The 14821-nt window shown below is 38.9% G+C and overlaps 2 protein-coding genes across 2 annotated transcripts in view; both read right to left on the bottom strand.

The window, feature by feature from the left end:
• DHX36 (DEAH-box helicase 36) overlaps window positions 1-5120 on the bottom strand; it is a 42960-nt gene extending 37840 nt beyond the window's left edge. The window contains exons 1-2 of the mRNA XM_065942323.1: window positions 4814-5120; window positions 248-372 (exon numbers count right to left, since the gene is read on the bottom strand). Of these exons, the coding sequence (XP_065798395.1) occupies window positions 248-372; window positions 4814-5071 (383 nt within the window). The 5' untranslated portion in view covers window positions 5072-5120. The remainder of the gene's footprint in view (window positions 1-247; window positions 373-4813) is intronic.
• Window positions 5121-11623: 6503 nt separating this feature from the next.
• The window catches only part of GPR149 (G protein-coupled receptor 149), an 81066-nt gene continuing 77868 nt past the window's right edge, over window positions 11624-14821 (bottom strand). Inside the window, exon 4 of the mRNA XM_065942601.1 lies at window positions 11624-12196. Within this exon, the coding sequence (XP_065798673.1) occupies window positions 11624-12196 (573 nt within the window). The remainder of the gene's footprint in view (window positions 12197-14821) is intronic.

The raw sequence follows: 14821 nt of genomic DNA, 5'->3' as shown, positions 1-14821 counted from the left end.
CTTCATCAGCCTTCTATGTAAGTAGATTATTCCTACCATTAAACTCTTCTGTGGGAATAAGGATACCACCTAGATTTTTAAATCTTTCACTAACCCTGCTCAATCTACGTAAGAAGAAAAAATATTTTGAGGCTAAATTTCACTTATAGAAGAGTCTGACAAAATTTATTGTCATTTTTTGCAAGCAAATGCTCTAAAACAAGTGTCACTCTGTTCAGTTTTTTTAAAAGAATACTTTTTGTTTTACCCATGATCTTCGGGAGCAAACCAGGATATCTGTGCTTCTTCGTCTTTATCATTCTTAGTTTGCACAGAATGTAGCAGCTGCACAATTTGTTCTTCTCGTCGTTCGTCCATGTGTACTACAGCTCTCTATTTTGTGCAAAGGAAAAAGCACCCTTATCAACATGAGAAAACGTGCAAAATCATCTGACAACTAAAAAAATAAAAGCAACACAACATATGTTCAGCAAACATATAAGAGAAAGTTAAACTCACCACCCACTTGCCTTCCAAACACTTTTCTACTATGTATCCATAAAATCAGCTCTAAGATAACTGTTGAAGAAAGCATTATTTATGTCCTTTACTAAAACTTTGGTGCTCTTTCTACCCTTGCATAATACTATTATTTCTTTTTTCCTATCTTAAAATTTAAAAGATACAATTTAATAAACACAAATGTTCTGATAAAAACAAAAGTTAAAAAATGCAAGAAGTATTTTGGTGGCAATGAGCATTTAAATCTCTTACATTATAAATATTCTTACTTAAAAAGTTCTCAACTTGTAATATTAATTTTATATTCACAAAAAGGTGAGATGATTGAAAAATGAAATAGGCCCTGAAAAATATAGAAAAGTTTTTTGGCAAATTATTTTTAATGAGGTTTTCTGCACAATGAGGCCCCAAAGGCTGTGGTAGTGAATTCAGGAATGCTGAAATTCCAAACCTGAATCTAGCCTTTTTCTGTAGGTTGTCTCCTTCCTAACCTTCTTCCAGTTATATCACTTTTCACTTTACCTCACCTTCTGCCTGAAGAATCTCTGACACATATTTTAGGTTTCATGACTTATCAAGGTATTTGATTTTTTGATTATTCCCCTCCTGCTCTGGACATTCTCCAATATTCTTTCAGCTTATAACTGTAAACTCCTGGCAAAGGAGACTCACAATGTTGTCCAAATTACTGAGCAGAGGCTCTGTGGACTTCATTCTCATGAGAACTCTTCGGTGAACTCCAATGGTCAAGTAATGTGAGGAGAAAACCTTCACTGTGATAATGCATTAAGATCTACGGGCCATTTACTACTACTGGACAAGATCAGTCTTCTCTGGTACACCTTTCCTCCCCACTGGCTCCTTACTTCAATCAGTTCATGACGGTAGGACTTGAACACCGTCAAACCTCTTCACTTTTAAAACAAAAACAAATATCCTCCCGTGAATTCTCCCACCCCTAACTTCTCTTCTTCCTTTCCACTGTAGAACTGCCTGGAAGTGCCCCCATTTCTTCCTTTCCTTCTCCAGACACTCCACTGTGATCTAGTTTTTAATTCTACCACTCCATGAAAAGTGATCTCATCAAGGTTACCAATTACAAGTTGGTTAATCCAAGACACTCTGAACTCTTATATAACTTGATCAGTGCAGCATCTGCCACTACTGATTACTTTCACTTTTTTATATACTCTTTTTCTCCCTAAAGGATTCTCCTGGATTCCAAAACAACATCCACATCCTTATTTTTCTCTTCTCTGGAGGCTCCTTCCTAGATCTTTCAAGCTTCTCTTTCTCAGCCCATACCTTAAGTTTTTCTTGTTCTTCATTATACACCCTGAGTGCTCAGCAGGCCAGCAGTATTGACGTCATCTGGGAGCCTGTGAGAAAAGCTGTATCTGAGCCCACCCGAGTTCTACATTTTTACAAGATGCCAGGTGATTCAGGTTTGAGAAGCAATGGTCTACAGATTTCAGGCCTGTCCCCAGCACTATTCCCATTCACTTCTATATCCCAACTACTAGGCGTAGCCCCACGAGCTTGTCAAGAGTTCACCTGCAGCCTAGATTTCTCTAGGCGTCAGACCCACAGCCTTCTACTTCCCCGAAACCACCACTTATACGCCCTGTAATACCGCACTTGGTGGGCTTAAGCTGATCCCATCGTTCTCCTCCGATGAGTGTGCTCTTTGTAGTCATTAGTGTCATTCATTCACACCTGCCTTCCCCTTCCTCCAGATAAAATCATCTTGAGTCTATCTCCTGAAATGCTTGAAGCTGCCTACTTCCTGCCATCTCTGCTGCCAAGGTCCTAATCCAAGGCGTCATTCCTCACCTGAGTTACTTCAGGGGCTACTTAACGGGCCTCCCCGCCCCAGGGTCGTCTCTTCTCCAATTCATTCTCTATACTGCTACCCAGAGTGAATTTAAACACAAAGCTAACACTTCATTTTCGCTTAAAATGCTTTAATAACTTGCTTGAGTTTTTAGGGGAAAGAACGTCAGAGCCCTGCTTATCTTCTAGTCCAGGACCTTTCATACTCCTATATCTGTACAATGAAAGTATCATGACCAGCATTAAAGGGGGGCAGGCGGAGAGGGCAGAAAGGAAGAAACAAAAGCCCCAGGCAATGTACAGGTAATTATTATTTTATGAAACGTCTTGTTCAGTTATACATGAGTACTGGGTTGCAAATTAAAACATAGTCCGTTTTGTGCCCTCCTCAGCCACGCCCTTACTTGTTCAGTTCTTTGAACACATTCCTCCTGACCTCTACTAGGCTGTGGTGCATGCTGCAGCTTCTGCCTAAAAATCCCATTCCAAGATCCCAAGTCACAAACACAAATATACTTTCTCAAGTTTCAGCTCAAGGGTTTCTTTTCCTAGGGAACCTACTAGGCTCTTCCTAATTTGGATTAGGCGATAAGGCCATAGCTTCCTTATTGAAAGTGATCAAAAAAAGAGATAAGTTGAGCCAAATTATTGAAATATTTCAAAAAATTCAAAAAAATTGAAATATTTAGTAGAGAAAATGGAGAGATAATTTTAGAGAATGGTATGAGAACTATAATATAAAAGCAAAAATAAAAGTATGTTTACGAAAGCTTTAATTACATCAGGTTGGGAAACGAGCTCAGAAAAGTATGGTACGTAGAAGGAAACCTGATATGTAGAAGAATCTAAATTGCCAAGATTCCTGGAAAACACATTAGGATGCGACTGAAATTTATGAGACTGAGACAAGTGACCTGGTTTTCAAACTGTCAGCTAGAGAATGAGATGATCTAAGGCTCTATAAGAGTCAGATTTTATGGGAAGGAGTAGAAGACCAGATAGTTAAGATTCAGGGACAAACAAAATAGTGGCTTGACCTATGGTAACTATTGTGGAGATAGGTGGTTAGATTTGAGATATATTAAGAAGGAAAACAGATTTACTGAAATCAAAGAAGAATCAAAACAAAACTCATTTTGGCCTTGACAAATGAAAAGATGCCAGTGACCTGTACTAAAATGGAGGTTTTGGGAGGTGGTGGAAGTCAAGAGTTTAGTTCATAATCATGCAACGTACAACTGGCTTCAGGTGGAAATAACAGATTTTCCAGATTTGCTTAACGTTTCATCTGTTTAGTTCTTATTTTTCCAACTAGACTGTAAGCTCCTTGAATACTGTTCAGATCTCCATAGCATCATCCATAAAACCTTGTCTGAAAAAGGGGGTAAAAAAAAATTTGATAAAGAGTTCTTGGGAAGTTACTATGTATATTCTCTAATACTAATCATTGAATCATTGTCCCAATTTCAAGACAACTTAAATGTGCTTCCCTTAAATTAAAAAAAAGTTTGCTCAATGAATACGCTAATTTTTGCATGTCAAATAAATATGTTGTTTGAAGAATAACAGTAAGTTGTTAGGATAAATGGATAATGCTCCCCCCCCCCAATTCAATAAAAATGACATGGATAAATGGAAAACAGAAATGAGATGACTGAAACACAGACGCCTAAATGGTGATTCAATCACACTCCGCATCTAATATGAAAGGTGCTTTTTAAGTCAGTAGAAAGCTACTGTAAAGCTCATATTAAGAACACTTCAGTTTAATCATATATACATAATTATTAAAATAGGCCATTCGGGGAACTTTAATGGTTCCTTTACTACAGATAGGTGTTTAGTATACAAACCAAAGAACAACTGCCAGCTGAGACAAAAGACTAAACCAAATCAACTCTCGAAACTTCTTCCACTTCTAGGATCCTAGGTTTCCTTCTCAAAGAGCTGCTAATCAGCAGAAATTTCCGCAGCCCACCGTAAAAGTAAAAAACCTGAGTTTGTGCCTATTTTAATACTAAAATGAAAGCTGGAAGGATCCACATTCAAAATAGTGCTTGATAGTTTTGTTCCACGCAAACCTGTATTAATCTATAAAACCGCTATTTTAGAGTTCATCAGGCAAAGAACTTAAATGAAACTAACATTATCATAACGGAAAGGATAGCCAGAGATACTACGCGATATCCAATAAAGTTAATTCCGGACGACCTTAAATTTAGTATTTGGTTCCCAGTTCCCTGTCTCTCAAGCAAAGTATACTCTTGGCCCACTAAACCTCAACAGCTCCAGGTAAGATGCCCACGGCCAACGTTACCGCTGTAGTATCCTCCACAGGAAGCTTTAGTACTTGCACTTCACAAAGCACATACCCCAGTTAAAGAAAAACAAAAAAAGTTTAAAAAGGGAGGGGGGGCGGAAAGCTGGAAAAGAAACCTCTTCAGCTCCATCCTCCCTCCACTACCGAGTCATAGTTTACCTCCTGCCTCTCTGCTTCCTTGTTCTTCTGGCCTTGTTTCTTCGCGTACCATAAACCGATTTCGCGGCCTTTCAGGTGCCCGGGATGTCGGCCTCGGCCGCCTCGACCACCCCCTCCGCCGCCGCCGCCACCACCTCCAGAGCCTCGGCTCCCCCCATGGCCTCCTCCATGGTTGCCTCCATAGCTTCCTCCGTAACCCCCGCCGGAGCTGCGGGGGCCACCATCGCGGCCCCAGTTCTGATGGTAGTCATAGCTCATTGTCCCAGCAGACCTCAACGCGTGAGTACCTGCAACCGCTAGAAATGGCGACCGGGGCCGGAAACCGGTACGCGTCCACTTCCGCTTTGCTTCCGGCGCCCAGCGCAAGAGGGAGGGACATTGAACGTCACAAGCAGACGTTTCCGGTGACGTCAGAGGACGTCGGCCCGGGACGTCCCCGGGTTGGCTCAGGTGCAATGTGTGTTGTGCTCAGAGAAGTTTACCTTTGTACCTTTGGAGGGGAAGCCGGCAGGAGGCTCAGGCTTTCTTTACCGAAGTCCAGCTTGTGAGGAAACGGGTTTTGGGTTTTAGTTTATTCTCTTGGGAGTTTGCTTCCCAGTAGGCCCTGTGAACGTCGGTTGGCACAGTAAAAGAACCTGTGAGTCGAATGTTTTTCCCCCTAAAGTCTTTAAGAAATTAATTCCTTTTTTAATTTTTGAACTAGTGCCTATGGTATGAAAACAGCCTCGCACCTGTTTCAAATCTATGATTAAGTATAAGAACGTTCCTGCCTCTCTTAAAGGATTGTCGTTATTTATTACATTTATCTAAAGGCATAAGATGAGCCTGCTTACCCAAATTCAGTGCAGAGAACTTAAGCAATTTAAATAAAACAGCAGTTGAAGATTCCCATGTTCAGGTGAAGCTGTCTATTGCTAATTGAGCAGGCCCTTGAGTATCTTCCACAAGCTATTCTTGAATAATCAAGTGGCTTGGTCACACAGGTTTGCAAATTTCCCTGGGAATTCCCGTTAATTTGTACATATACTGATTTAAAGTTGCTGGATATATTCACTGAACAAGACAAGTCTGGCATCAACTTTCATTTGCTTACAGTCTTTAAGAGAAGATAAAGACAAAAGAAATGTATGTTTTGAGTTAAAGGAAAATGCCATATGAAGGGTTCAGAATACTTCTCTGTGGCAGAAAACATTATTTTGAACTGTAGCATTTGAATTCCTGAAATCTTTTAAATGCCTGAAAACACCGCCTCTCAGAAGAACTCAGAAGATCTTTATTGTCATAAATCCCTTCCTCGGGAATGTAATCGGAGAAGATGGACTAGATGGACTTTTGTCACTGGAGACTGCAAATCAGCATCATATCTAAAAAGACTTGGTAACAAAAATATCATATCTTCCATCTATTCTCATAAAAGCACATTTATCTTTTGTAAAAAACATTTGTTTTCCCATAAATAGATTTCTCCTCCTTCCCGTCCCTAAAAGATGGTCCATAAGTGCCAAGTTCTAACCACTGCCTTGAGGCACAATTCTGTGAACTCCTGTAGATATGTGATAAAATCTGTTTTGTGTGCGTGTGGGTGTGCTCACCTGTGTCTGACTCTTTGTGACCCCATGGACTGTAGCCATGGGTCAGGCTCCTATGTCCATGGGATTTTCCAGACAAGAAAAGTGGAGTGGATTTCATTTCCTTCACTTGCTAATCCATCTTTTATCAATTTAGTAGGCCAAGTCCCAGAGAACTAAACAAAGGAGGGTAAAGGGAAAAGTTTTCCCCCCACCCACCAATAGCCATGAGATGTTATAGCAAAAGAATATAATTTTGGAATCAAGTTAGTTCTTTCTAAAGAATGAGAGGGTAAGCAGTAAATTATTACAGGGGGATGGAATGTTGTACATGAAGAAAGATGATGAAAATGTTGGAGAGTGAGAAAATTCCACACTGAAACTTAAGAAATTGATGGTTAAGGCCAAAGTGATGGAAAAGAGCCTGGCCATAAAAGACCTTACATGTCACAGAAAGAATAATACATTTTAAGTCAGCAAAATATTATTTTGACTGCTTTGAGTAGAAAGGAATGGAGAAGGCAAGAATGGATGTAAAGAGACTTAGGCTGTGATTTTGGTGAGACAGAATGGGATGACAGAGCAAGATGGAATATGGGAAGGACTGGATTAAGAAATACTAATGGGAAAAAGATGGTCAAGATTTGGTAATTCACTGGATGTGGAGAATTAGAGGAAAGGGTCAGGTGACTCCCAAGTTGAAGATTTGAAAGATGATCCAATGGGGAGGTACTGTATTCTAAAATATAAAGAACATAGGATGAGGAAGATCTTGGTGGGGGGAAGTTAGAGGGGGAGACTTGAGTTAATATATATAAGTAATAATAGAGTGTGAGGCACCTATGAAACATATAAATTGATGTCTAGAAAGCAGTTGGTTATATGAGTTAAAAGTGTAGAGAGAGAAGACTAAGAGTATGTTTTGGGAGTTCTTAGCTAATATTAAAATTATAGGAATGAACAGTTCAAATAAATGTACCCATTGGGCACACTTGATGCACAAGTATGGGAATTTTTCAGTATAGGGCTAGATAGTCATTGGAGATGATAGGAACAAAAGAAGAAGGAAATAGTGTGGATTGTTTGAGATAGTGTTTCAAATGACACCTGAGAGCTTGCTCTCTCTTTCCTCAGAAGGAAGGCCATGTGAGGACAGACACTGTCTACAATCCAAGAAGAGAGCTCTTACCAAGAACCAAATCAGTTAACACCTTGATCTTTGACTTGCATCTCTGATGAAATGTTAATCAGTGAATGCTTTCCTCACTAAAATATTTGAAAACAACACTTCTTCTGTCATTATTCCTTTACTCTAATTTTTAAAATTACATCTGGGGCCTATTTTATGTCAAAATACTTAGCATTACCTGAGATATATCATATACATATATACATATATATGTGAAGCGCTATATATGACCTGTATAAGAGCTGTATATGACCAATGTACATATGTGTAGTGAAGAGCTTAATCCTATCCAAAGAGAGCCCTGACCTTTGCTCTTTTGGGGAGGTAACTAAACACTTGGAATGTTATACGTGATAGAAGTGACTTTGTTTGAGTTCCTTAGATCAGCCAGGTAGTAAAAATGTGATTTAGTGTAGTAACTTTGAGTTATTCATTCCATATAAGCTTGACCTCCTGAGGAGCTGGAAGCTGAGATCAGTCTTGTGAGCAGTCACCCATATCTGCCCTACTCCTACCATGACGAAGCCCCATGAGAGGCTGCACAGCAAGATTCATTCCTTCTTGGCAATATTCCAGTGTGTGGTCACACATCGATGCTAGGGAAGTAATGCTGTTTGTGACTCCTCAGGGAAAGGAAAGCAGAGGCTCCACACTTAGGCCTTTTTTCTGGATTCTGCTGTAGGTGCTTCTTCTCTTGGCTGGTTGTGACCTGTACCCTTTCCCTGTAACATACCGTACCTGTGACTAACCACTTTCAAGGAGGTCTGTGAGTTCTTTTAGTGAATTATTAAAATTGATAGTGGTTTGGGGAACACCAGAACTCACACATGGTGTCAGATGTGAGGAAAGTCTTTACAGCCGAAACTAACACAGCATTGTAAAGCAACTGTGCTCCCCAAGAAAAAAAGAAGTCAGAGAAGTCTGCGTACTCACAGTCTAGTCACAGTATACATGTGTATACACACACACACATATTTCTTTTGGTTTTGTTTGCAGTTATAATCCTATGTACCTAGAATAATTTTTAGCATGAAATAGGCATTCACTAAATATTATGATGAATACATGAATGAAAGTGGCTGAATAGTGTAAGAAATTAAGAGAAAATCTATTTATCTATTCAGTACTACAGAACTACCTTGAGAAAAAACTTCCAAATAAGGCATTACCAAGCCTTTTAAAAATTATGTTCTAATTAATACTGTGAAATTTGCTGTCTTCAAAATGGTTGCCTCTGTCAGTCGTAACTCTTGGAAGTCTTTGGGATTATGTAATAGGCTTTTATATTATTGGGAAATCTTAGGGATAATGTCTTCTCAGTTTATAGGCGTCACCACCAGGTGGTGATATTTTTATTAAGTAAACAGTTTTTGTCTTCAGCTATATCAATCTGTGGAGAAAAGAGATAAACTATATGAAATAGAGCATTTATTAATAATAAGAACAATATAACAATGCAAAGGTAAGATATTTAAACATGGCACAAAATATCTGTAAGGATATGTCCTATACCAGAACACATTTTTACAATCACAATCACGTTAAAGAGAAAGCAGATTTTATACTGGTGTAGTCGAACTTTCCCCTCTCTTAACAGGGATTGATAGGAGCTGTTCATGCTTTGGCATAGGCACCTGTAGACTTCTCTTGAGATCCACTCCTGTTGCCTTGGAGTTTGAAGTGTTACAGGTTACCAACGTGATGCTGATTACTCTATGGCTTGAGGGTAAATAATCCTATTGTATCAATACAACAGAGCTTTTAAGTGTATCCATCATATTGTTAATTCAACAACCAAAGACAATTAAATGGGAATATCCTACTGTTTTTTTTTGTTTTGTTTTCAGTTCCCCCAGCATAGGCCCAAGTCCAGTGAAAAGAAAATGCACACAGGAGAGAAAAGGGCTGTTACTGTCTTATAGCCAAGTCCTTATGTTCTTTAAACCTTGATTTTCATCATCTCCTTTCCACTCAAAGTGCTGCAGTTATAAAGGAGCTGCCTTTACTATTTTCTTCATTTTTATTATGATTCTGTTTGTAATTTCCTTGCTGGTAGAAATTATACTGTAAGCAGCAAAATCACTTTTCTGTTTTATAAAGTTATACATTTAAATTTAATATATCAAAACCCATCTTTTACAAAGCATTATTAGGTTATTAAACTTCTGCTTTTAAAACAGGCATTTAACTCTGTTGATTTATACTGTCAGATTAATCTGGCCATTTGTCATATATTAAATTAACCCTCAAGTTTGATCTTAAAAAATACTATCTTAAATTAACTATATTTGTAATGAGAATATATCTGAATTTGAATTTATATGATATGTATTATTTTAAGCTTTGTTTACAGACATTACTAGTGGCATTACATTTGCTTCCCAAGTTTAAATAAGAATATATTGAGAAGTTAATGAAAGATAGGGAAAATCCATTGAGATAATTATTTTGAAAATGATTTCTTGGTAGCAAAAAAAATAATCTAAAGATAAAACAATCTGAAGGATTATGTCAAGTAATTTAGAATTCTGATTCAACATAATGAAATGAAAGCCAAAATAAATCATTTAAAAAAATAATTCTGTAAGTAATAACAAAGATATATGAGTAAAGTGAGAGTGTACAAAGTTTAAAACTATAGAATGTCAATCTTAATAACTTTGAAAAATAAACATTTAAGTAATACATTTAACGTGTTTACACAAAGATCAGAATAAAGCAATTTAAAAAAATCACTTCTTAATTTTTGATATGTACATTACTATTATTCTAACAAGGTGATATCTGCGTTTTTGCAATGTAACACACTTAAAAATTAATCTTGAAATATATACCTCACAATCAATAAATTATATTGAATTGTTTCTTTGCTTGAGGCACACACATCTTTGGGAAGGAAATGAAAAAGCACCTAAACTTGGAATATAGGTGAACTAAAATTTTCTATGCTTCAAGAATGGCTAAGGAGGTTTGTCAAATCTTCAGCTTTAGAAACAGACCCTTTAATTTGGACTTAGAGGATTTTTTCCTCTGCTGTACCCAGAATTTTGTTACTCTGCTTGGGTGTACCTCACAGAACTTAATCTTGGAGTGTTTTTTTCCTAGTTTCTGTTCAAATAAACAAAACACTTCTAGAAATGATAAGTATATATTTACAACCTTTTCCAATATGTTTAAGAGTTACTTCCAATTCTACTTCTAACATACAATATATTTATATTAAGAGCAGTCAACATACTGAAAAGATGAAAGGAGAACACTCATATTTAAGAGAGAGATTAAAAAATCAGTAAACAAATTGTACTTTATAGAAATGAAGGGAACAGCTAGGTACAGACGAGGGACATGCATGTTTCAGAGTTGGAAGCTTACTTGCTATTTTATGCAGGAATGTAGTTCCTAGAAATCAGTATAAAGCTAAAGCAGTAACTGTAATAAGCTTGCTTTGCTAGCCACATTTAGGCAAGCCTCTTCACATACAACCCACTCCAGTACTCTTGCCTGGAAAATCCCATGGATGGAGGAGCCTGGTAGGCTACAGTCTATGGGGTCACAAAGAGTCGGATACGATGGAGCAACTTCTTTTTCTTTCTTTCTTCACATACAACTCAGAGTTTTGCTACATTCCTTCAATTCCCAAAATGTCATTTTCCCCTTGCAGTAAGGGCCAACATTATGTGTCAAAACACGCGCATGAGAACAATATTTTCAATGACTTTATACAATTTTCTGTTTACTCTGAGGTTGACAGATATAGGTGAAAACATTAGTAAACTAGACCAGGGTTTTGATTTAGAAAGGATTTTTAGAAATCGGATAAGAAACAGAACCTTTTAATTGCCACAGTGAGTGATCTATAAGTAACACATCAAAAGCACTTAAGTGTTTGCACTAGTTTCAGCTGTTTGTGCTAAAAATAATTAACTATTAAGTCTGTTAAGCTTATGTAAACCAATGAATAAAAAAGAAAATCAATAAGCCTCAGAACAAAGGTGTTAGTTTAGTCCCTCGAAGCTGCAGAGCCATTCTTGCCTTTGTCAGACGAAATGATCACTAGTCACCCTTGCTTTCTTCTTCTCTTTTCCGGTAAGCTTTATTTAACAGCTGGATTTCCTCCTGGTAGCCAACAGTCTCGTGGCTCTGCCTTTTACTGTTCTGCCTATGTGCCTCCACAGTGTCTGGAATGGAGATGTTGATATCACCATCGGGGTTGGTGGTGGGTAGAAAGAGGGAATAGGAGGCTGTTTCCCCCAGCTCGCAGGAAACGAACCTGTTCTCCTTTCGCGAGTAGCGCAGGGAAGGCGATCTGACCTGCGTGGAGGACTGACTGATGTTGCTGACGATTGACACCGTGTCCAGGGCCTCTTCGTTATCACAGATCTCAAGAACCTCCAAGTGTATTTTCACGCTGGTGTCCGCAAATGTGGAGGCAGAATCCTCTGAGTTTGGTTCATGGCCAACACTTTTGGATCGGTAGACTTCTATTTTCTTGGAGGCCGGGGTGATTTTTTGCCCTTCTGTGCTCACCTCATAGGTAGACAGAGAGAGGGTTTTCCCGGTCGGGGCCTGGAGGGACACGGTCCCCTGGAATGCGCACAGGGGGATGGCCAGAGCGCCTCCGGAACGCTGGGGACACAGACAAAAATGGTCATTAGTGCAAACTCGTGTCTGAGAGCGGGCCTTTGCATTTTCCCATCATTTTTTTTTTTCATGATAATGGTAACGTTTTTTCTGTTTCAGACTCATTTCCATAGAAACCTTTTACAGATATGGATTGAAATTCTGTCCTCAAAGCTCTGCAGTTTACTTTCTTCTAGGTCAAATACATCTAAATGAGGGCAGTCAGAAACCTGTCTTTGAGGATAAGGGATCTATTTCTACAGTTGAAAGCAAAGTGTGTGTACTGTGGCCAGCAGGAGTTGGGCAGAATAGAAGGATAAAGTCAAATGTGTGTATACTCTTCGGAATTGCTTGTATATTTTTGTTACGTGTTCAGTTACATTAAAAACTTTTCATAGGTTGAGAAAAGTGCAGACTGTTATCTGAATGCACTTTCCCCCACTTTGTACGCCAGAGACAGTGACAATTGTGAAACTGTGGTTCAGATTAAATAGAAAGAGTATTTCAACTGCAGATCTGAGCACACGGTCGAGGAACCAAATGTCACCAGAACTGTGTGGTACAGTGAGCTTACTTTTCCACAGAAAAATCACAGTTGTTAAAGTAAACCCAGTAACAGAGAAACTGCCCCACACCCCTACAAAACTTTACATTACATTTTAAAGTATTAAAATTTTGGTTTTAAACTGTACTCACCACTGAGAACTGCATAAGAAATAAAGATTAATCCTTCCAATAGTGTGTACTTTATACTGTTGATTCATACCTTCATACTTTCAGTTGCCTTTTTTGATTACGTGTTCATTTCAGACAGTGACAGTGTTAATCACTCAGTCGTGTCCAGCTCTTTGCAACCCTAAAGACTGTAGCCCACCAGGCTCTTCTGTCCATGGAATTCTCCTGGCAAGAATACTGAACTGGGTTGTCATTCCCTTCTCCAGGGATCTTCCCAACCCAGACTTGGTCTCCTGCAGATTCTTGACCATCTGAGCCACCAGGGAAGCCCAGTGAGTTTCAGAAGAACAGTAATCTGCAAACCTCTAGAGCACTGGTTATACAAGCTAGCTCTCCAGACCAGCATGGTCAGCATCAGCTCATCACTTACAAGAAATGCTATTTCTGAGTCCGACTCCAGGCCTACTGAAATAAAAACACTATAGAGGTGAGTTTCAGTAATCTCTATTTAGCAAGCCCTCCAGCGATTCTGTCACATGGGTAAGAGTGACAGCCCATTGCTGTAACTAAAAAGATGTTGTTAGTCCAGAAGAAGGTGGGGTAAGGGGATGGTTAGCAGACACTTTATATATATATGTCTCCACCTATTGAGACTGGAATTACTCACTGGACTGGCTTAAATGTTTCTTTCACCAGGGGAATGGGCAAGAGGGCTCATAGCATTTTGTCAACTTAGGATGATTGCCCTTCCCAGTTTGTCTGTGGCTGTCTCAGTTCCAGCACTGAAATTCCTGCATCTAGGAAGCCTCTCAGTCCCAGGGAAACCAGGACAGTTGGTCACCCTATTTGCCATGGACCTACGAGTGGCTAGGCGAAGCCTAGGACCAGGGTCCTCTATTAAGACACTGTGTGGATTCTTATCTACTTAGGTAAGCTTTTTAAGGGAGGATGCATCATGAGCCTCATTCAGGGTGCCTTCACGTCACACCCGTTGAATTTAGGGACCAAGAAAAATACAGTCTAGGACACGTGAGACACATCACTAGTCTTTCCCAGTTAAATACTAAGGCTTCGATTCTGTTTATCCATAAGGGAACCTGGGGACCTAAATTTAAGGCTTCACCCTAAAGAGTCATAACCTTTGAAAATTTACACCATAAAGTTAAGTTTGCCCTTCTACTGAGGCAAAGAAACAACTTTACCAACTTAACTTGTATAACTGAAACAGGAGAGACACAGAGACGATACCTAAGTTCGGTAGTGCAGCAGAGCATTGTTAGAGTGGTGGCAACTTTGGGTAAACTTTACTTATTAACATTTGTTAAACATTTCTGAATACTGTCTGTAAGATTCTGGATTTTCACTACATGCATCCAAAGACCTCACATATGACTGAGTGGGAAAGATGTGTAAAAAATAAAATTTCAGCTCTATCTATCCTAATAGAGCAAGGAGGTGGTGATCAAGACCATCCCCAAGAAAAAGAAATGCAAAAAGGCAAAATGGTTGTCTCAGGAGGCATTACAAATAGCTGAGAAAAGAGAAGAAGCTAAAGGCAAAGGAGAAAAGCAAAGATATACCCATCTGATTGCAGAGTTTCAGTGAATAGCAAGGAGAGAAAAGAAAGCCTTCCTCAGTGATCAATACAAAGAAATAGAGGAAAACAATAGAATGGGAAAGACTCGAGATCTCTTCAGGAAAATTAGAGATACTAAGGGAACATTTCTTGCAAAGATGGGCACAATAATGGACAGGAACAGTATCAACCTAACAGAAGCAGAAGATATTAAGAAAAGGTGGCAACAATACACAGAAGAACTATACAAAAAAGATCCTAATGACCCAGATAACCACGATGGTGTGATCATGATCACTCACCTAGTGCCAGAGATCTTGGAGTGTGAAGTCAAATGGACCTTAGGAAGTATCACTGTGAACAAAACTCCTGGAGGTAAT

This window comes from Muntiacus reevesi, chromosome 8 (genome assembly GCF_963930625.1).
Source record: "Muntiacus reevesi chromosome 8, mMunRee1.1, whole genome shotgun sequence".
Lineage (NCBI taxonomy): Eukaryota > Metazoa > Chordata > Mammalia > Artiodactyla > Cervidae > Muntiacus > Muntiacus reevesi.
This window is presented reverse-complemented; position numbering and strand designations above follow the sequence as displayed.